The sequence below is a fragment of the Colletotrichum tamarilloi genome (assembly GCF_030869305.1).
Source record: "Colletotrichum tamarilloi strain Tom-12 chromosome Unknown Scaffold_36.1, whole genome shotgun sequence".
NCBI classification, from domain to species: Eukaryota; Fungi; Ascomycota; class Sordariomycetes; order Glomerellales; family Glomerellaceae; genus Colletotrichum; species Colletotrichum tamarilloi.
In genome coordinates this window covers 268,459-289,782 of record NW_026849419.1, presented here as the reverse complement: position 1 = coordinate 289,782, position 21,324 = coordinate 268,459, and the positions used below count along the sequence as shown (strand labels likewise).

At 52.6% G+C, this 21,324-nt stretch overlaps 6 protein-coding genes across 6 annotated transcripts; 1 reads left to right on the top strand and 5 right to left on the bottom strand.

Moving 5' to 3' along the window:
- Positions 1–492: 492 nt before the first annotated feature.
- CTAM01_09351 (uncharacterized protein) lies at positions 493–3,561 on the bottom strand (the record flags this gene model as incomplete). Its single annotated transcript, XM_060525370.1, has 2 exons — positions 493–776; positions 831–3,561. 2 exons carry the CDS (start codon positions 3,559–3,561, stop codon positions 493–495), a joined length of 3,015 nt encoding a protein of 1,004 aa, XP_060380075.1.
- A 1,342-nt stretch (positions 3,562–4,903) lies between these two features.
- CTAM01_09350 (uncharacterized protein) lies at positions 4,904–5,741 on the bottom strand (the record flags this gene model as incomplete). Its single annotated transcript, XM_060525369.1, has 3 exons — positions 4,904–4,969; positions 5,128–5,282; positions 5,624–5,741. The coding sequence occupies 3 exons, from the start codon at positions 5,739–5,741 to the stop codon at positions 4,904–4,906; spliced, it is 339 nt and encodes a 112-aa protein (XP_060380074.1).
- Positions 5,742–7,481: 1,740 nt separating this feature from the next.
- Positions 7,482–8,171, top strand: CTAM01_09349 (uncharacterized protein; the record flags this gene model as incomplete). The annotated part of the gene is made up of 1 exon (XM_060525368.1): positions 7,482–8,171. One exon carries the CDS (start codon positions 7,482–7,484, stop codon positions 8,169–8,171), a length of 690 nt encoding a protein of 229 aa, XP_060380073.1.
- Positions 8,172–11,113: 2,942 nt separating this feature from the next.
- CTAM01_09348 (peptidase C1-like family protein) lies at positions 11,114–12,723 on the bottom strand (the record flags this gene model as incomplete). Its single annotated transcript, XM_060525367.1, has 2 exons — positions 11,114–12,422; positions 12,500–12,723. 2 exons carry the CDS (start codon positions 12,721–12,723, stop codon positions 11,114–11,116), a joined length of 1,533 nt encoding a protein of 510 aa, XP_060380072.1.
- A 5,249-nt stretch (positions 12,724–17,972) lies between these two features.
- On the bottom strand, positions 17,973–18,503 carry CTAM01_09347 (uncharacterized protein; the record flags this gene model as incomplete). Its single annotated transcript, XM_060525366.1, has 2 exons — positions 17,973–18,172; positions 18,233–18,503. The coding sequence occupies 2 exons, from the start codon at positions 18,501–18,503 to the stop codon at positions 17,973–17,975; spliced, it is 471 nt and encodes a 156-aa protein (XP_060380071.1).
- A 1,093-nt stretch (positions 18,504–19,596) lies between these two features.
- Positions 19,597–20,325, bottom strand: CTAM01_09346 (uncharacterized protein; the record flags this gene model as incomplete). Its single annotated transcript, XM_060525365.1, has 2 exons — positions 19,597–19,931; positions 20,040–20,325. The coding sequence occupies 2 exons, from the start codon at positions 20,323–20,325 to the stop codon at positions 19,597–19,599; spliced, it is 621 nt and encodes a 206-aa protein (XP_060380070.1).
- Between the last annotated feature and the right edge of the window lie 999 nt (positions 20,326–21,324).

Genomic DNA, 21,324 nt, shown 5'->3' with positions numbered 1-21,324 from the left:
ACGAGACCGAGCACGAAACCCCTCACCCTCGAGGCTAACCTCCGTGCGTAATGGTGTTCGCGCCAACTCTAAGACCAGTTCGCGCAAACCACCTCACGGGACCATTATTTCTGGGTCCTTTACCCCCCAGAACCTCTGGTCTCACTCCTTCAGGACTCAATCCCCTTCCCAGAGGCGTCAATCGTTCATGGCCAAGCACGCAAAAAGTGGATGGGATATATCATATGCAAATCCAATAGTGCTTTCTTTTTTTCTGAAATTGACATGATAGCCGCTGGGCCCAATCACTCCACACGTAAAAGTCATAAATATCTCTCGCTTTCCCAAATCCTTGAAAATAATAAAAGATGTATAAATTCAATGAAGAGATTCGCTTCTCGCTTTCAAGGGCTCCTCGTCCAATGCTGCCGTCAGATAACCAAAGCTCCGCGCATACAAGTACCATCATCTCCTGCTACATGCTTCCTCTTACATCTGCCCCCGCCGTACTCATCAGCCCTCAATGGCAAGAGTCTCGCGGTCACGCTCTCGGTGGCGGTGGTGGTGGTCATCACGTCGCCTCGAGTCGTCTTCATACTCGTCTTCGTCTCGACGGTGTCTGCGGTGGCGCTCTCTGTCGCGCTCCTCGTCGTACCGGTCATCATCGCCGTCTTCCCTCCTGTGATGACGGTGCTTCCGCTTGTCATCATCTTCGCCATCGCGGTCACGTCCACGGTCCTGGTCCCGGTCGCGATCGCCGCGGTCCCGGTCCTTACCAGCCTCATCACGTCTCCGTTCTATTCCACTTGTTAGTCCATGCCAGAGCAAGTGCTTCTAGTTTCCCAACATACCTCTCAAGACCTGTGTTGCGGCGGCATAGGCCTGGATCTCCTCCTTGCTGAGAACGCGAAGGACAATGACGAAGTCGTCTCTGACTTCGAACCGCTCCTTGCCAACGGTCAAGGCCTCAGGATTTACGATCTTCCGGCTGATCTTGGTCCATCGGGCACCAGGAGGAACTTCCCTCAGTTTCTTGTCATCCTTGTGAGGTGCCACACCCTCACGAATTGGGTTGTCCTCTTCGGGATACTTCTTGGGTGCCTTCAAGATACCCTTGAGAGGCTTTGCGTCTGACTTGTCGCGAGGCGGAGACACGACGCGGACCTGCCTCTCGTCACGAGGTGGTGTGAGATCGCGGTCGCGGTCACGGTCGCGATGTTCATCTCTGGATGAAGTAACGATCGAGTCGGCCGAAGGGAGTGAGACGGGCGATTCCCTCTTTGGTGGCGGTGACTCCTTCTTGGGTGAAGGTGTGCGTTCCTTCGGCTCCTTGTGTGGCTCGCGGAACGGAAGATCAGCGTATGTTTGCTTGTCTGATCTATCATCTCTTTCAGGTCGTTCAGGCCTGTCCAATCGGTCGGATCGTTCGTATCTCTCAGATCGCTCTGGACGTTCTGAGCGCTCCGACCGGTCAACGCGGTCTGACCTGTCAACAGGAACCGGAACCCTTTCTGGCTTGTCATCCTTCATGGCTGCCAGTTGCTCCTTCAATTCCCGAATGTCGTTGGTGTTGGTAGGATTGAAGCCAATCTGCCGCTTGGGACGCCTCGACTTTTGCTCGTCATCTTCCGGGGACACATCTCGTTGTGCAGCTGTAGAATCGCCCGTGAGCTTGGCTTCGGCATCCCGGCGATTGCGGTCGCGATCACGCTCTCGGTCACGCTCTCGATCGCGCTCCTTTTCACGCTCCTTTTCGCGATCACGGACATCTGCCTCTTGCTCGGCGGCGGCCCTGCGAGTTTCAACAATGACGGGTGCACGATCACGAGGGTCCCGAGACTCCTCCCGAGGCTTGTATCTCTCGGCAGCACGCGCTCCAGGATCCTCTTCATCGCTTCGGCGCCGGGGCTCCCGGGACTCCCGCTCCGACTTTTCGGGGCGCTCGTCCTTCTCTTTCTCCTTCTCCTTTTCCTTCTCCTTCACGGCTGAGCCGAGGCCAATCGCGGTGGCAGCAAGACCAAGTCCCGCACTCAACTTATCACGCAGGCGCTTCTTCTCGGCTTCGTCCTCGTTAGCTGTGCTAGTCCGCCGCAGATGGCCCGTCTCGAGGCGGGCTGAATCACGCTTGGAGCGATCCTTTTCGTCCCGGCGCTTAGATTCATCGTCGGATCCTCTCTTGACATCCGGAGGAGATGTTCGATGACCACTTCGAGACTCTGGTCGGGGGCCGCCGCGCGACTCTGGTCTATATCCAGTGCGCGAGTCTGGGCGATAACCATTTCGAGACTCGGGTCGTGCCTCTCTACGTCGGTCCTCGAAATCGCCGCCGACGGGAGCTGAGTCCGTACGGATACCGAAACCACGGCTGGTGACTCCATTATCGTAGTAATCACCACTGCCGTAGATGGGATCGAACTTGCGATCAGGCTCCCGGGCCTGCCGCTGAGCCCGATCATCATCGCGACTTCGGTAGTAATCCTCGTGATGGCTGGATCGAGGGGGCCCCTCATTATACACGGATACAGGCCGCCGAGAGGCAGCCGCTCCTGCGACAGTCGCTGCCGCTACGGAAGTTGCTGCGGCGACATCCATGGAAGAAGGGATACCACCAGTAGAGCGTCGGCTGGTCGGGCTTGGGGGCACTGGTAGATGGATAGGCGCCGCAGGGGCTGCCGGAGGAATTGAGCCTTGGGCTGGGTCGTATACGTTCGTGGATGAGCGATTGATCTTATCCAAGCCCCAGGTGGTGGGCGGAGGGCCTGCTCGCTGTCGACCAACATCATATGCACGACTAGTGCTTTCAGTTGTCGTAACATTAACACTCGGTCGGTAATAGCCGCGGTCGATGCTCTCTCGCCTGCGTGATCGTGAAGGTGGCCGGGTGTGATCCAAATCGTATCTTGCCAAATCGCTTGGAGTAGTGTATTCGTAGCCATCCGTGCCGCCAATGTCGACTGGGGCATTTCCATGACGGGAGATATTGGTATAAATGGCCGAAGACCTCGAAGGGCGGTACGAATCGTGCCTAGACGATGTAGGATCGAGGGTTCGCTCGCGCATGCGGGTGAATTCTTCGTTGTCCATGGTTGCGCTGTAAGAGCCACCGCGGTGATGGCTTCGGGAACGTATGGATGACGCAGGCTGCGTGTAAAATGTCGAGTCGCTGGAGCGATACTCATCGCGAGTCGGGCTGCTATGTCTGTTGCTCGACGAGTGGTGCGACGATGAACTGGCCTGCGGCGGTCGGGTCGTCGTGGTAACAATGACTGGGCGGGCAGATGTAGAGTCGAGGGTCGATGAGCGATGAGAGCGATTGCGGCTCGCTTCTCTTAGGCCTGGGCCGCGGGCGAGGGGGTCTTTGGTGACTGCATAGGTAGTGGTCGTGGTTGTGGGCGTGCCAGAATGATGGCTTCGAGAACTGCCAGAGGCATATCTCGTCGAAGACGTGGGCATGACATGAATATCACCCCCGTACATGGAACTGTAGCCAATACTGGTGGGAAGCGAAGCCCTGGCAGGATTGAAAGTCGGCGACCGCGGCCGAGCGGTAGTGTACCGCGATGAGGAGTAGCGGTGATCCATGGCAACGTTGACTAGTCGAGTCGTCGACAAATCGTGCTACTTGTAGCTATCGCTTGTGGCCGCCGAGGTGCTTTCTCTTCCGGATGAGTTGAATGAGGCAGAATGCTCAGCGCCTCGAGGGTGCACGTCGAGGGAGGAGGATGAGGTGAGGAGGGGCAGTCGGGAATTGGGTTGGGCGCTGACCACCTTGAACAGATGGATATGAAGCGGGACGGCCGTAGCGGCAGGACGCACGTCGCAACCACGTGAGGAATTCCGCCCTAAGGAAATTTGGTCTCGTCTTCTCTCACTTTCCTAATTTTTTTTCTTTCCCCTCTCGGTCGCTTTGACTTGGAGGTGCTTTGGCGCCCTTTTTCGGGTTGTCGCTTGTTTGGGCGTCGATGTGTCTCACTTTGTTTTCTGGTTTTGGGCGATAGAGCTACCAAGTGGACGGTGCCCTATTTGTTCGCTTTTTTTCCCCTTTGCACGGAGAGTGAAAGAGAGAAAGAGGAGGGGCAAGTCGTTGGGATACCCGCTGAGATGGGATGTGAGGTGGATTCTTTTTGGTTGATGAGAGATGGCGGGGTTCCAGTCTCTTCCCAGATCACTTCAGTCTGTTCTCTTCCCGTTCCTCTGGCCGTGTTTGTGGTGGAAGACCCCCGTCAAATGGGCTGGGTCAGGTCGGGTTCTCAGGTCAGGCTAGCAGGTCGGGCTGGAGTTGGGTGGACTCTGTCGTCGGATCGCTGTCGAAACGTCCCAGTCTGTCTGTTGTGGACTGTACTCCGTAGTGGAAATCCAACTGCATGCATCTGCAGTACCGTCGGAAAAGAGGGGCGAGTCAGCTTTGTTAGGAGACTAAAGTGAAAGTTGAATGGGCGGGCGTAGTCTCAAAAATAGGATGAATGAATCCATGCAAGGTCTCCATATGGTTCCATACACTGTGGATGGTTGTGCCGAGTATAGACCATATGCATAGCGTGTTTGTGCATACAAGAAAGATGAGGTGAAGAAGTGGGATGTGTGTATGTAGGAGGAAGGGAGAATTACTTACCAGATATTGTAGTACAGAGATAACGTCACTGAGGCTGAGGCATCTGAGAAACGCAAAGAGAGAGAGCCAGAAGAGAAGGGGGGCAAAACTTGGGCAGTGGTTGAAGACACTGCGACGTCGAGTAGTCTGGGAGGGGGATTATCCCGGGCGCAATGACGGAGGGAGGAGTCGACTGATCCCTGTCGACTCAGCAGCAAGGATCGCGGGGGGTTCGCTTTGATGATGGATGCTGATGAATGGATGCACCGGACCCTCTCCAGGCCGTGTATTCTTATCCCCTTAGCAGCAGAGAGCGGGAAGTCAGGGAGACAGTCAGCAAACAATGGGACAATACGACTGGTTGCCCGAGAGCTTGTCTTCGGTGTAGCGGGGAACCGGCTGTAGTGTATCCGTACAAAGTACGAATTACTGAAGGCGTCGTGTCGGTGGTATCGGTACGGGCGTTGGCGAATTCTGCGAAAACCAAGGACTTGGGTGATAAGGCCAAGGATGTCACTCGGTCGAATGGTGTAGTATACGGGTTACTCGAGGCGCACAATGTTCCTCCAGTAGGGGTCTTCGGAAGATGGCGAGTGGCTGCGGTTATCCGGGCTTGACGACGGCTGGTCGCTTCTCGTCGTGACAAGGCTGCATGTAGCGCAAATGCCAAAGAGCGTCTTCTTCTCGGGTGCTGACCTCTGGACGTATAGTACTGCAAATGATCGCCAAAAAGTATTTGGTTGTACCTTGCCCCAAGCTGACGAGAAATATTGGTAGAAGATGGGCGGACGTGCGTCAACGTCAATGCCAATGCCGTGAGGTAGCGTCGCCGTCAGTGATGGGGCAGCCAACGAGATGACGGCAGACTAATCACACCAGTGCCGGGTGGCATGGCCTTTTCCTTCCACTGTTAGGTAGAATTCTTAGCCCACCACAGTGACAGTCAAGCGCGTCGACAGCTGGATTGACAAGCAGCCACAGAGCCTAAGTATCCACACCTTGGTTGAAGGTGCTCAGACTCGAGGTCGAAGAGTTAGGCCAGTCAGAGGGTACATGCAGGAGCAGTTTGCTTGGCTAGGGCCGTTTCGTCTGCAGTGTAGATGGTTCTCACAAAGTTCAGATGAAAACCAGGCAGACGTCGCATGAGACGGGGGATTTCTGAAGTTGACATGCAATTCCTATCTCGGTGTCTGCTTTTCTGTGGCGTGTGGTGCTCATTCAGGCACCACAGCAGAAAGCCAAATTTTGCTCGGAGAATTCGTTGTCAAGCTATGAATGTCAAAACGGATTGTGGCTTTCCGACTGGCAGAATCAGAAGGAGCCTGGCTCCGTACCGAAACATGCAATTTGTTGCAAGTGACTGTTGATTTGTTGGCAACGACGCTGCTTGCTGACCGCTGACGTCTCGGGATGCGCAATGTGGAATGTGTCCTCCAAAGACAATGATGATGATATTGTGCAGAGGACTACGGAGCAGGTACACAGAAGATAACATGGATGGCCGCCTCGATCCAAAGTGCAAAAGTGTCCCGAGACAAGGGAGAGACGAGGGCGCAGGTGCCGCAGAATGAACTCAGCCAAGATTGGTGTAATTATTCCGACCCAAGGGTCCGACCTGATGGCGTTGGCTCAGGAGAGTGAAACTTCAGGTAGCAGAGCCTTCCCGCGGAGGGATATGAGACGGTCTTCCGTACCTCAGAGGCGAGGCGAAAAACCCTGCCATTGGTGTGAGCAAGCATGCAGTTGACGGGTTGATGGCTGTTGGCAAGGTGTTGATGGTGTGCAAAACGGTCGCTCTCTTGCCGTTTTGGGAAGCCGGTTGTCGTCCATGTCGATCACGGCGATGACGTCCTGCTGGGCTGGACGTGAATCAGGACTGAGGAGCTAATGTGAGGCCAGGATTAGGACCGTACCGGACTGGTCAGTTGGCGTCTGGCGCTTCTCAGGGCACGGCGAAGTTTCCCATCCTAGATTTCAATCTTTCCAGGCAAGATATGGAGAGTTTGGCCTCGTTTCTCCGGTGCTTGGTGGAATAGTGTTGAATAACTCTATTGCCGATTGGTAAAGAGAGATCCTGCTGTGATAGCACATCGTCAAGAGGCGCCGCTCCAGGGTGCTTAATTCCGAGACTCCATTTGTCCAAGATCCTTTATCGACTCGAATATTGAAGTCGCAATTCGTCTCTTCTGCGGGATGAACGGAATATGGCCCATTGCCCTGGAGATTCGACGGCGCCGAACCGACTGCTGATGCCTAGGGCAGGGGAACTGCTCGGGGTCCCTGACTAACAGATACGGTCGGTGGCCAGTAACAACTAGAAAGGCAGGCGGGAATTTGACCGACGTCAGGGTCAACGGAAATGATGGTGACTGGACCTGAAAGATTGTGTTAGCGCGTGGTGACGACGGGGAGTTTGTGGCCGAGGGACGTCGACGTCCCCCCAAAGACCGTTCGGGAGACGGTTGGCGAATTATTGTCTTTGGCTAGGAATGGCCTGTACTGGGGCCAATGGAAGATGCTGTTTGGTGCATAAACATGAACACGTAGGGCGCCCACGGCTGCGTTCTCTCTTCCTCTCGATTACTTCTTCGTTTGCATCGATCAACCGGGTTGGATGTCACAGAAAGAAATTGCTTCATTTGCAACTTCAAGAGGCCAGAAAGTCTAGACCGCGCCGTTGTCATGGTTGAAGATGGGCCATCTTGAGAAGGCAGGAAGAAGGCAGGAGGAACTTCGGAACTTGCAAACTCGCTCTTGCCATTGGAATTTGAGGTACCTGGGTACTTATTACTTCCAGATTGCTTTGTCAGGAAAGGAGAGGTACGTATTCCTCAGTGGACTACGCAGTAAGTTTGAATGGAAGGAGAGGAACGTTCAACAGAAAACGGGAGGGCAGGAGCAAGCCAACGACATGCTGCATCGTCGACGGTTCGTCAAAACTTCAACGGTCAACCACAGCCAGAGAGACGTCGATGTTGCGCCCTTCCAGATTCCTTCAACATCGAGAAAGGCAATGTGCCCCTCCAAACATGCACTCATGAGCTTCAGAAAACCATACCGGCCTGTCGCTATTGGTTGCCTCGTCGCAGTCTCTGTTGCTTGCCACACGCTCATCCTCCACTTCTCAAACCTTAACTACCACGATCCCTTCCTCTCGCGGACATTGAAGCGCCCATTGTCGTCCAACGTCGCCTGTCGTGTGCTCCACCGAGCCGGTAATCCGACATTTGACTCCAACCATGTCCATGTTCAAGTGGGTGTCTCTGAGCGACCTTTCACAGCCCCTGGCCCGTCGGGCTCAGTCCCATACATCAGGTTCCAGTGCCAGTTGCAAGACTCTATACTCTGGTGTCTGCACTTCGTACACTGCGAATGCTGTGGCATTGTTTGGCCAGCGGCATATCCAACACCATGCCCCGTTTCAACCCAACCAACACCTCCTGCATCTTCGGCCTCAGTTTCCCTGCATCTACCCGCCTGTCGTGCCTCTTTCCCTGATGGTTGTCAGTCGTCGACAATGCAACCGCCAAGCACCAAGCCCAACTATGGGACGTGTCGAAAACTCTGGATTCCTCTCCGCGCCGCCGTCCCCCGGGCTTGAGTTCAACACCATACGACACTAGGCGTTCGGAAGTATGGATATCACTACCATTATTGACTGGGCGATGCCGACGGAATACAGCGGCCGACGGCAGACCACCCCGCACCACCTCACACACTTTCAACCCACCTCAACTTCTCGTCAACACCTTGGCTGGTCAGATGCCGCCACCGAAACCTGACTTCGCCTTTCCCTCTCCATCGGACTACATCTGCAGCATCTCGCCTTTCTGCAAGGCGCATACCCATATTATCTGCATACAAAGGCCACGCCACAGCGCAAAGCATACTACCAAACAAGCAATGACTTGCGTCTGCCCGCCCTGACTCGATCCTCCTTGGGCCTTTCTGCGTTTACAAACCGCAACTGCCGCGTGGGGTCAATGGGGCTGATCTTTGAGCCCCAAAGATGCGATGCAACTCGACATGTCTCCGTTGCTTGCTCACCGCTATGCTCTGGCGACACCCGGCTGTTGTCGCAGTATTTCCCTCACTCGCAGGTTGCGGCGTTTCTTGCAGAGGCAAGCCGCAAACGCATGGAAGAAGGCAACAGGTGCAACGTCCCCCAGGCTGCCTTACCTGTGAAAGGCGACGAACGATACTCAACACAAGGGATGGCTGTCTTGACAGCCACGCCGACGACCAAAAAGAGGCAACGGCGATACTCTCCCCCGGTTTTCTTCCGTTCAGACAAGGAGCATCCCATTTCAGTTGCTTCGCCAAACAGCCCTGCCGAAAGACATGATCCTAGCAGGCCTGTCGTTGACGGTGTACTATTCATTGGCCTTGCCAATTGGCTTGACTTACCCACCTGTTCAACGCGTTCCTTCGGTGAACAACCATGGAGACCACTTCGCTCTGGACACTAACTCCTCTGGAGAAGCTTTTACTCTCGTCTGCTGTGGTCCCCGTCAGACAACGTTGACACTTGGACAGGGGCAGTCCCGGAGACCCGCCAACAACGTCCGTTCCGGCGAAGCCCAAGACGGGGATTCCCCCGTCCTGACAATCCCAAGCCACCAAACAGCGCCGTTGGGTTCACGCCCGACCAATGTCGGGCACATCCGTCTCAAGGGCATTTGCTGTTCATTTCAGGCCGTTCCGCTTTATTGACCCACGAGTGACCTGTTCTAGCCTCCGGAGACCGTCGTCTCGGTGAAGGAAAGAAAACTCTGAGATGCTTATTCTCGCATCTCGATCTCGCAACGTTTCATCCAGATCGGTCGACGATGGCGGACCTTAATGTGCTACGTGCGCGAGTTTGATACGAGATGATGCTCTCCACGAAGCTTGGAAGATGCATGTAGCAGACACAAAATTCACGCTGAGCTCTCCACGGGCAGGTCGATGAGGTTTGGAATGGTCTGTTTCCCACGTGGTTCACTACAGTGCCAAGAAAACACCGTAACGTCATCTGAATTGAGGCCATGTAGCCTCCGTAGATTAAACCTGAGCTGGCGACTGTGCGGCTGAGCGTGCTGACCAGTCACGCAGATAATGGCACTCTAGATATCGTTGGCGCTTCTAACCAAGTCAATGCCCCGGGAGCTGCATTGCCTAGCAAGACAGGCAACGACACCGACTACAGTGAATAGTCGACCTGAGCACTAATGTGCCCTCAAGCGGCACTTGGCCATGCGTGATGGAACTAGTTCTCATCCAAGCGTAGTCCGTTCTTCCACGTGCCGTGATTGGGCTCGATATTGTCGACCAGCTTTTGATCTAGTTCACGAAAGGCTTAGACAAGGCGCAAACAGATGGACTATGCGGCTTAGCTTCGCCTCTCTACCATCTCTCGTCATCTCATCAGAACACGTCTTCTGTTCTCAAGAGTATGCCTCAAAGTAAATGGCAGGATGCGGTAGGTTTGTGGCAGGTAGCAGCAAACTCAGCAATTGCCGAAGATGGCGCCAAATACGGACAAAAACTCTGCTCGTACGCAAGGGCCCGCAACCGGGACCCTCCTTCGCCTCACTTTTGTCCTTTTTGAGGCCAACAACCCGCCGAACCAAAGTATACAGAAGGCGTCCGGCCTTGGAAGATAACTTTCGCGGGCCGGGGAAGACACAAAAGTGTATAGCCTGTGCGGCTGCTTACTTTACTGAATGGACCCTTTGTCCCGGACACCCGGACGAAACTGTTCTCGGTGAAGCGAAGTGGGGTTGGCCAAGAAAGCCTGTGGTGAAGCGGGATAATACTACGGTATCAGGCCAAAGTTTAACCCCCTTGTCAGGTATCTTCGCCCGTGCTTTTCGAGATTACATCAGCAGCATTACTTTCGAGATTCTTGTGCACGTCGAACACAAATCTGGCCATTGAGAGTCACTGCTCTACCCTGGCCAGACCCACGCTACCTGGTAGGGAGTTTAAACTTACCCCTATAGACCAAGTAACCCGGGGTTCGTGGTCGACCGCTCCGGGGAAGGTGTCCGGGTCTTCAGGCTGTGTCCGTCCCGGAGACGGTGTGCGGGGGCGCGTATGTTGACGTTGACTAGAGCTAGAGATGGAGCAGGAGTACAGGTCGACGGAAACTCTGACTGAAGTTGATTAATGATGAGTTGGCGTAGTCCACATTGTCCACTTCGTGCGTCGTTGGTCTGACGCCGGTCCGGATTGAGCTAGACGACCGTTGATGGCGCCGGACCCGAAAGAGTCTCCATTCCCATGCTGGGTTATCCCGTGGACAAAAGCTGTCAAAACCACGGCCGCGGATGGAAGTGATGGCGTGCACATCTTTTGAGACTGGCTTCGGGTGAGTTGATGTTTCGAAACGAGTAAATAGACACGCTGTCCTGCTGAGTACGTAAAAGAATCTAGACCATCGTCTGCATCAAACTCAGAAGAAAACGGGGAGTGGATGAATATGCCATCCACCAATCTCATAACCCCCCACCCCTTCCCCGGCCCTATCTAACACGGCACACGCGGGATCTAACCAGATCTCTACGCCAAACTTCCCATGGGATCCCACAGCGGCAGCACAGTCGGCTCAGTCCCAATAACCCCGCGGACCTCCTTGCTCAGGAACCGCGGATCAACAACAGCCTGGTAGACAAACTCATCCATCCACGCGTCGCTCATGACGAACCATCCCTTATCGCCCGCGCTCTCGCCCCAGCTATTCTGCACCCTCCACCGCACGCTCTCGCCGGTCTCCTCGTCGATGTGCACGGCAGTCAGGACCATGGCGTGCGTCATGGCGCTCTCGCCCGTCCGGAGGCGGCTGGCCTTATCCATGCCCAGCAGGGAGACGTTGAAGCCGAGCTCGTAGTCGATGAGGTCGAGGTCCATCACCCCGGCGGCGGAGTTGCTGAACTTCCCGACGTCGGAGCCGAAGAATACGGGGAGGCCTGCTTTGATCATGGCTACGCAGGCGGATTTGAGGGTGGGCATGGAGACGTTTACGTAGGTTACGCCGCGGCCGCCTACGATGTTGCCGAGGCGGTCGACGGTCAGGAGGGTGAGGGGTTCGTGGCGCGGGTCGTGGACGAGGGAGACCATGGAGTCGATTACGGAGGAGGTGATGCGTAGATCGGAAGAGTAGATGTCGCGGGCGAAGGCCTGGGGCGTTGTTTTGAGGGTGTGCGGTTTGGAGGATTTGTCGAGGTAGGTCCAGGTGAATTCGTCGCGGGGGTTGGGGGGCGGGCCGAGGGCGAGGGTGAGGATGGAGAGGATCTCGCGCATCATTTTCTCTTTTGTCGCCGTGAGGGTCTCTGCTGTAGTTGACGGGGAAGATTGGACGAGCTTGCGGAGGATGAGGGCGTATTCGCGGAGCTTCGTCTTGACGATGGAGTTGAGCACACCAGAGTTCATGGCGTTCCACGAGTCCGGGTACAGCGCCTGCGGGACGAGGCCGTACTTCTGGACGAGGTTGTAGACCATGTCCCACTGCCCGCCATCGCTCACGATGTCGCCCAGCAGAGCCTGGACGAGGCGTCCGTCGAGGTCTTCGCCCGCGGCGGCGGTGTCGATGATTTGCTCGAGAAAGTAGTTGCTCTTCTCGAGCTTGTCCCAGAAGAAGAGGTAGGACTGGGAGAGCTCGAACGAGTCGAGGGCGTAGCGGCGCATGAGGGCGACGCGGAAGACGTTCGTGGAGGCGAAGAGCCAGCAGCGGCCCGAGGAGCGCTGGTTCGTGATGGGACCGCCTTCAAAGGGGATGCGGGTGTTGAAGATTTGGGGGTCGGCGAGCTTGGTTGCTGTTGAGGTTAGGACTGTGCGGGGGTCTGCTGTGCTCAGGGCCGTGAGGGCGAGTCTGCGGAAGACAATGAGTTAGCTTTTTTGTGTTCTGAGATACCTTATCGTGGAGAATGGGGCTTGGTGAGTGTGTACTTGTTCTTTGGGTCGGCGAGGAACCTCGACTGCCAAGACTGCGTCTGCTGGACGGGGAGGCCCTCTGGCTCGCGGACGAGTCTGATGTCTCGCTTCTCGTCATCGCTGCTGCTGGAGGCGACGTTGACGAAGTCGTCGTCGGTTACTTGGAAGCGGCGGAGGCGCTCGAGGAGGGCCTTTTCGTTGGAGGCGTCCACGGCGGGTTTGGATGCTTGGGAACCCATCTTGGCTACTCTATCTTGTGTTGCGGACTAGGTCGTAGTTGAGGTTGTGGTTGTGGTTGAGCTTGAAGCTGAATGTGAAGTTAGCTTCCTCACAAGCAATGTAAGGGAAGCTGAGCGCGGTAAAATAACGGGACGTCACGGATGTCGACGCCTATTGTTGCAGAAGAGAAACACGATCACGCAATCGTTAGAGCTCAGAAAGCTTGGGAGGTTAGATGAGAGCTCAAGTCCAGATCTAACTACCGATGAAGAAGGCTGGGCTGAGGTTGTGCTATTTAAGACAAAGGAGCTGGCAGCACGAGTCGTAGACTAGAACCCCCCGCGACCCCTCACACCAACCATCCTTCGTTCCGATCCGCCTGATACCGGCCTTAGAGAAGCGGGTATAGTTGTCTCTCCGGGTTGCTTCGCTTGTGCTTGCTAGTTATCTTGGTAGGGAAGGTCATGAACAAGCTTCCTGGGGTAAAGTTGGGTGTGTGGTGCCCGCACTTGCGCGTCTCTCTTCTCTGTCTCACTTTTTCTCTTATCAGTTGGAGTCGAGTCCGAGAAGGGATGGAGGGGTCGGCGATTGCTCTAACGTGCTTCATGGGGGAAATCCAGCCATACAGCGACGAGGGTTTGGGGAACTTTGGGGTTGGGTCGACAGGGATTAGGTGCCCACGAGGGAGCGATTGGAGAGTCACGCACTCGCAGGCCGGGGGAATGGGGAACCATCAAGGTGCTTACTCTGATACGGAATGTCGGAGAGAGGACCACATGATGAGGTGGGCTTGAGGGGACTGATTGGGTTGTTTGTCGTGTTCTTTACTATAAGATTGTGAGGTTTTTGAGTGATGGCGACGATGATGCGGAAGCACGCCATAGGGATCCACGATTGTCAAGTGCAGAAACGCTGGTTTACGTGTGCATCTTTGTTGCAAGGTAGTTATCGCTTATGGGATCTGATTTCCAGATGAGCATCGGTTGCTTCCGAATTCTGTTGGGCTTGTTTTTCGAAGGGGATATCTTGACCTACTCCGTCTTCCCGGTGATTAAGAGGTACTACCTCCTGTTTGGCGTTATCAACAGCCTAAGACACATAGAAGCGGGAAGCAGCAGTTGCATGTCTACAAAGTTGGGAAACCGTTCAGGCTGGAACAGGAAACGCGTGGGAGATAGCATAACACTGCAATCGAGTCCAGATTCGTGCACGGCGAAACGGATAAGCCTCAAGAACTAAGTTGTATTCATAAACTACTGCCGCGACCATTATTTCGCAAATGATCTCTTCGTCATTTGACTCAGAGCGTAGTTAGTCGTCTTAGACCTCTCTTTCGTCCATATATGCCTTGGAATACTCCTCCAAGGAATTCGTATGGTCTTTTGCCGAGCTCATGGCAGTGCTCCTTGGAATTCTGCCCAGGTCTTCTTATCCTTATATTTCATGTTTCTCAACGGTTACGAACTGTAGATTCGCCACCAAGGGCTCTGCCTTTACTTTTAAGCGATCTGCTAGCTTGCTTTGAGCATCTCGACCTCCTTCTGCTCTTCGATATCGACAACGACTGCGGATTCCATTACAATGTTGGCATACGAGGTAATCTTGATGTTGATTCGCTTCCTCTCCTCGGATAAAGCTCGAGTGTGTCCACTGCGCCAGGATCCATGGATACGCGGGCAACTTGCGCCTCTATACCCGGCCCCAGCTACAGTCTCGGAGAGAGCTCGTTTGTCGATGCGAGAAATCTCGACTCCGCCAGTGTGTTTTCTTTACGTTTGCTGAGATGATCACGGGAATTCTTCGTCCTGTCTCATTAGTCGTTGTCTCAACTACTTACCCACAGATCAAACTACCTTACAGTCACGAATCGCCTCACGCACTTTAAAATGATAAGGCACTTATGGGGTTATAACTGTGGTTACCTTTTATTTTCTACTTGACCGGCCGTAATTATCCGTAAAGTATACGCATTCAATCTTGTATACCAAGCATTAATTATTTGCGGGGTAATAATGAGAGCGTACGGTCGATATAAGGTGTTGAAGTAGACATGCCTTGATGTTAGGTGGCTGACCGCCATCGAAGTTGGCCACCCGAGGAGTCCCTTCGCTGACTTTGACATACTCCATCCAGGCCGCGACCACAGTGTGACGAGCTATGTGACGAGCTGAACAAGTACTGCAACTCTGAGTTTCGAATCACCTTCTTTAAGCCTAGTTGTGTTGGGATATCGGATGCAGTGATCATTTCCCAAGTAGATCGAGATGGCGAATCAGTCTTCGGAGAGTTGGTCGTTGCGAGAGTATAGGACAAGTTGACGTTCAGAATTGGTCAGGAGGTCATTCTCTTCTGAATTGGAATTGGAAGAGGGAAATAATTTCAGAAGATGGTCCCCAGCACCCACAAGCTTTTTCGACTCTTCAATCGTCTCCTGCGGTGCGGGGTCGTGGAGCTCAAGTTTTAGGAGCTCATTAAACACTATTTTACTCAGATCAGCACTTCTGTAAGCTGGTGACTTTGGAAGTGCTAAAGACTCACCTTTTCGGAGGATTGATGCAAAAAGGTCCAACGCTTTAAGTGCATCTTCTACCTTGGGTCTGAATGAACCTACATGTAGTAGCTCCCTTTCTCGCCATATCTTGATTCTCTTTTGGATCGCCGGCCAGGATTCAATCTGAGTCCCAGCCGTATATCTAACTTCGAGAAATGCTACCAAGCCCAATCTGAGCTTGTATATGGTATGAAATTGCTCGCATTCTTCCACCAGTCTTGTTACCGAGTCAATCGGTCTCTCCTGATCCATACTCGCCGTGAATATGGAACGGAGTGATGACGATAGTTGAACTTTGAAAATACGTGTAAATGGGTCAGGCCAGATGCGAAGAAAGCAAGAGTGGCCTATAAGTAGGCCAGAAGCCCTCCTCATTGCATCGGCCTGGAGATGCTTCACACAAAGAGACTGTATGAACCTGGCAGCAAGGTGGCAGCACCGATAGAACAGACTGAACCCTCAACGAACCGAACTTTTATTCTTATCCTTTGTCTACCTAGGTATGTGTACGTTCAGTCTTTTGGAAATTGGTCGAATCTCAAAACATCCTTGCACTGGCCAGAGCCGCCTGTGGCGGTTTCCTAATCCTTTGTCCTTCAACCAAGGGCCAACGTTCACTGTTCAAGAGGTCAAGAGTATGACGAAAATCGAGGCGTAGTTTCCTCAAAGTCATTGCTCCAGAGTTGGTGACTCAGTGGGATGCAGTCGAACAGATGCGGGTACACGATTGAGGGGACGGCTGGTGGTGTACCTGATGATTTGAATCTCAACGTCATGTGGCACTGTCACAAGCACGCGATAAAGAAACCCAGAACATCATAGGAGTTTCCTCCTGGGATATGTAAACCATCGGCCCGAAGACACATTCAAATCACTGTCTCTGCTTTTCGTTTGCAGTCTTACAACAGAAAGAGGCCATGGAGGCTGACCCAGGGGGTACTAGGGGTGCACCTCATGAAAGATAAGTTCTTAGGCACCTGTTCAGTGGAAAGGAGGGGAGGTGAGGTCTGGGGTGTTTGAATGCTGGACACCCCTAACGTCCAAAGCGAAAGCGTGTTTTGGCCCTTCTCAAAGAAATCTATGGAAAACCGCATCTGTGGGAATTATGCCTTGATACCTGTGGGCACATCTTTAGCATCGCTCTCAGCGGCCCTTTCGGTGTTGGGTGGGGCTCGCTACAGGGACCGTCCCGATGAACCCCCAGGCCTAGGCCCGATATGAGCCGGGAGGGCTACGCCGAGCCGGAGAACCACCGTCGTGGCCATACATATGCCGAGAAATTCTTCCCAGTTCACTCAAAGCGGCAAGTAGTTGTATGGCGCTTTCTAGTCGTGACGACATGCCTCGGCACCTACAGTACTTAAAAACTTGCGCGGTCTCTTGCCGCGCTGAAGGTAGTGCTCCTCGTAATGCCCTCCGTAGAATTGCCAGAAAGCATCAACGGGGGTTATTATACTTGCATGCGATGTTGCTCTGCAATTTCCAAAGGAGGAATTTCTGATCTAAGCGTTATGTTTACTCACCTGTCTTCAGCTGCGAGCTACCAGCTACTGCCTTGCCTTATGCTCAGGCCCTTCCGCTCTCCAGAGCCGGCGACGAGTACCTTAGACACTGGGTGCCATGTCAATTTTGACATCGTCGGCACGTACAACTAGAAGAATATCCCAAATCAGACGCTTCTTGTTGTAGCGTTAGGAGGCAGATAAAAGACAAAAGCAAAGAGCATGAGAGACGGGGTAAGCCAAATCTATATGCCGCGACCCGGGACCCCACCCTGCACGGGAGGTCCGGGCTCGGGTCGGGAAAAGAGGGTCCAAAAGCTACAACCGCCCGGGCCTTTGTGAGTTGCTTTCTCGAAAGCTTCAGGCGTGTTGTTGTATCGACATGACTTTCGCGAATACTAATGAATGATGCAAGAGTATAGTGCGCGCTACTCCGTACTTTTAATCGCTCATGAATGCACGGGGCGCCGTATTGTGTCGCGAGCATGCTCGTTCAATGCCTTACTCCTAATTTACCTTACCCAGAAGAGAAGCATCTGACAGGAAGATGGCAAGGTTTGGCTAAAGTCACAAGGTCGATGATCTGTCATCCTGATCGAGTGGCTTGAGCCGAATAGTTGACGGAGCTCATCAAGTCCCTGAACCATGGTGGCAATAACTATTCTAAGCGGTCTACACCTAAACATGCGCGGGCACCCCCCCCCCCCCAAAAAAAAAACAAAAACAAAAAGGGCGCTGGGCGCTGGGACTTCTGTCAGTACATACCTCACTCTTATATAATAGAGGGAATTACTTGATTTATGAAGGATGCTCGATTGTTGATTGTTGAGGAGAAAGCCTGCAAGATGCGACATCCCGTTTCGCGAGCCCTTTCCTGCATCTGGCGTCCAGTGTGACATCTCGATGCGTCTTTTTCTCATGAGCGGAACATATTATTTGATAATCATGCTGTATTTTTCAATATTTATGATGTTTTTCTTCTTCCTTTTTCAGAGCCCAATAGTTATTGCTATTTGTTGAATGAACGACAAGGTGAGCCACATCTGTGGTAAAATCTGTCCAGAAACCTTCTGACCAAATGAACGAGCCGGAAAGCGCCCCATTCTTCGTAGTAGCTCTGTTTGTCGTGTGCCTGTTTTTCCCAATTTCCGTGCATTCTGAGATGCAACAATCTTCCCCTTAGACAACAGACGACATTTATATCTGCGGGGCTGATCTAGGAACTGAAATTGGCGAGGGACATCGACGAGTCATCCTTAAAGGTAATGCCTCTGTCGGCGAGGGACATAGGTGAGCCTTCCCCAAGATTCAGTTCGATATTTTTTAGCGATTGATATAACTCTGAATCGTGACCTGGCATATCCTCGCGTTCGACCTTTTCCCTGTTATTGGCTGCTCCCGTGAGTATGTCTCTCACTGCATTACCTCAATCAGCAATCTTTCCAATATTGCTTTTTAAATTTGGCACTATATTACCTTTTTTGAAATCGGTTATAACGTACTCCAACCTCGCCTTCTCGAGTATGTTGCACTTGTCTTCGTATTGAGTCTTTCGCGCCCTCAAGACCAGCCACATGGGGGCATATGTGTACCAATCCTCAGGGTAATCCGCAGTGCGTTCGAAGATCTGTTCAATGACTTCTCGGCAATCATCTAAAAGAGCCACTGTATCTTCGCCGGTTGATGGAGGAGGTTCTTGTTGGCTCTCCCCGACGACTGCCTTAATTGCGATAGGAAGAGAGTTCATGGTAGAAACGTTGGTGGTGCGTTATTAGCCTAGATACCTGGGAAGGAGAAATGAGTCCTTTAATAGACTAAAACACAAAAGATTCATCTCATTGCTTCACCCATAGACATTCAGGACAAAGAGGCATGTTCAGCGAATGCCCTCAGCCGACCCGACTCGTCGCGCCTATGACGATCGAGCTTGAACGCACATACTGGTCACTTGGCGATCCATTCTCTTCTTTCTCTTTGTCGACCAAGCATTGTACTGAGCAAGGCAAGAAGTCACAAGTCTACCGACGTAAGCGAAACGCTTATTTGAGATCGTCCGCGGCGGTTCTCCCAATCCTTTGTGCTTCGACCCAGGATCCCAGTACGACGTTGGCGGTCGGAATTCCAGGTGTCTACAGTCACATGCAACGGTTCCCTATGGGCATAGAGATCTCACAATTACGAATATCCTAGAGTCACAAGCAAAAATTCGTATTAAGTGACTACTGGAATTTCCCTGCCTATTTTAACCTCGATTTTCCTCCTTATTCATTCAAGGCAATGTTGCAAGTGCATTTGCGGTACATTAGTGACGGCGGCGTGACGGAGGCGGAGGAGGAGGTGGTGTTGGTAGGCCTGGCTGGCAGTGGCACACTTCCAATATAGTCAAACTTCACAGTCAAATAGAAGAAGCTTTTAATAATAATGGTCTTTTTTTTCCTTTTTCTAAATGTCTTTTTCTACCTTTTTTTGGTCGTTGATAAATTGAGCTTCACGCGGCAGGGGGAGAACTATAATAATGCTGGGGAAATCTTCAAGAAACAAGATGCAAGCCGGATGAGAGATGGAACGTGTCCAGAGCCACGTGAAGGAAAGACACCAGCCGAAAAGTGCCGCATTCTTCGTAACAGCCCAAAATTCTTGATTCATATTCTTCAAGTCCGGCGGTGCTGCGGTTGCATACCTTATACAGCGGTTACTCCTCAATGCTAATGTTGATCTCCTCACAGCTCGCTTGGTAACCCCGCGTTATGGTTGCCCACCGTTGAAGTGACACTACGTGCCCGCGTTGACTGTTGGAGATTTACGGATGGATTGCTTCAACCAGCAGGCGTTTTGTTTGCTTACTTTGCCGGCCGCGGGGATGGGTAATTTGGAGGGTCGATTCGCTCGAGAGCATCCTTTGCTTTGCTCTGCAAGTACTCCGGGGAGTAGGAGGGGACGAAGCTTTCCTTGAAATCGCCCGAGAATTCGGCATAGTGGTTCCTGATAATTTTGCAAAACATTGGAATCCTTTCGAACAACAAGGTGCCCAGTGTTGACTTCGGACCGAGGCATGCCTCAAGATCTTCCTTCCCGGAACTAGATTTGGAGTCGATCTTGCCGAAATCTTTCGTCGTAGGCTTCTCGCCCAAAATTTTGTTACCCACTGTGGGATTTGCCTTCAACATCTCGCGGACTGTACCACTCCCGTCAGCATTGAATACCTGAATATCGGACCGTCGCGATGAATTACCTTGGATGAGATCATACCACAGTAAATCTAAGCACATTTGGATTCTCCTACGGAAGTTCGGGTCTGCGTCAGGCTTCGCCAGGTTTTCGTCGAATATTTTTTCTCCCTCTTCTGACAAGTCTCCGTTGTCGTCTGCACCCATGATTTTGATAGCCCACTGCATAAAGCTATGCTGAAGGTTCATAAGGGCATCTTTGTAGCCAGTATCGGAAGTCTCCGTGATGGCGCTGGCGAACATCAACAAGCACTTTTCAACAAACTTTGATGTCTTCTCATGTCCAAAGCGGAATATGCTTTTTTCGTCTTTAAAGGGACTGTAAATCGGTATCTGAGCCATGATTATGGTGTAATGCGGTGTGGTTTCGATTCGGTTGCAGAGATGTTTTGTGAGAAGTGACCAAGCAATTTTGGAAAATGAAGATGAAGATGGCGTCTTATGTATTCCAAAAGATATTCAGCAAATGCCCTCAACCGGCTTATTCCATAACGGGCCCGCGATAACTGAGCCTGACAGCACCCACTGAACAGTTGGTGATTCAGACTCTTTATCTACCTTTGTCTAGCTAGTCATCAGTTTGAACTTCTGAGGATTGATGCAGTTCAAATGTGATTCCAGATACATTTACGTCCAAAGGTTGAATCCGACGAGATCGTGTGTGGCGGTTTACTCAGTGCTTTCATCGTTGTGGTACAACCAAGGACCGGGCCCCAGCATGTGAGAGGACAAAAAGCGCAACCGAGTTTTGAGAGACCGGCGGCATGTACTGTACGGGCACGTATGACCGGTAAGAGAACAACTGCTTTACTGCGATCCCGTGTAGTAACGCTAATGACAGCGATAGGAGGACTTGTTACGCAATCAAGCCTCGACAGTCTTTGGTTAGGTGGAACGTGTTCAATACGAGCTCGAATAGAGGCACTAAGGACAGCTCGTGGAATTTCCGAGGCGGTAAAACCGCCATTGAGAGAGGTAACCACGATTGAAGCCTCATCTGCAGTAGCTGAAAGAGGCCACAGAGGCATAGCTCCCATGAGGCTGGTGTTGCTGTTGATGAGGACGGCATGTATGAATTTGGCACCAGTCTCATGATCCATTCACTTCCCGCGAGTTCGGGAAGCGAACAAGGTCGCCTGTTCAGTGGCTTTCGTTAAGGAGCACATGAATCTGGCAGCTATGAAGGCGGCGAATCGTAGGCTTGGTACTTTCTTCTATTCGATGCCGCCAGAAGATTCTTCCACAGCCATTATTGTAGGGTTCTCAGTGGCTCATACATGTCGAGTACATGGCGCTACCTGATTGCAATAGTTAAGCACTCACGACGTTGCGGCAGCATAT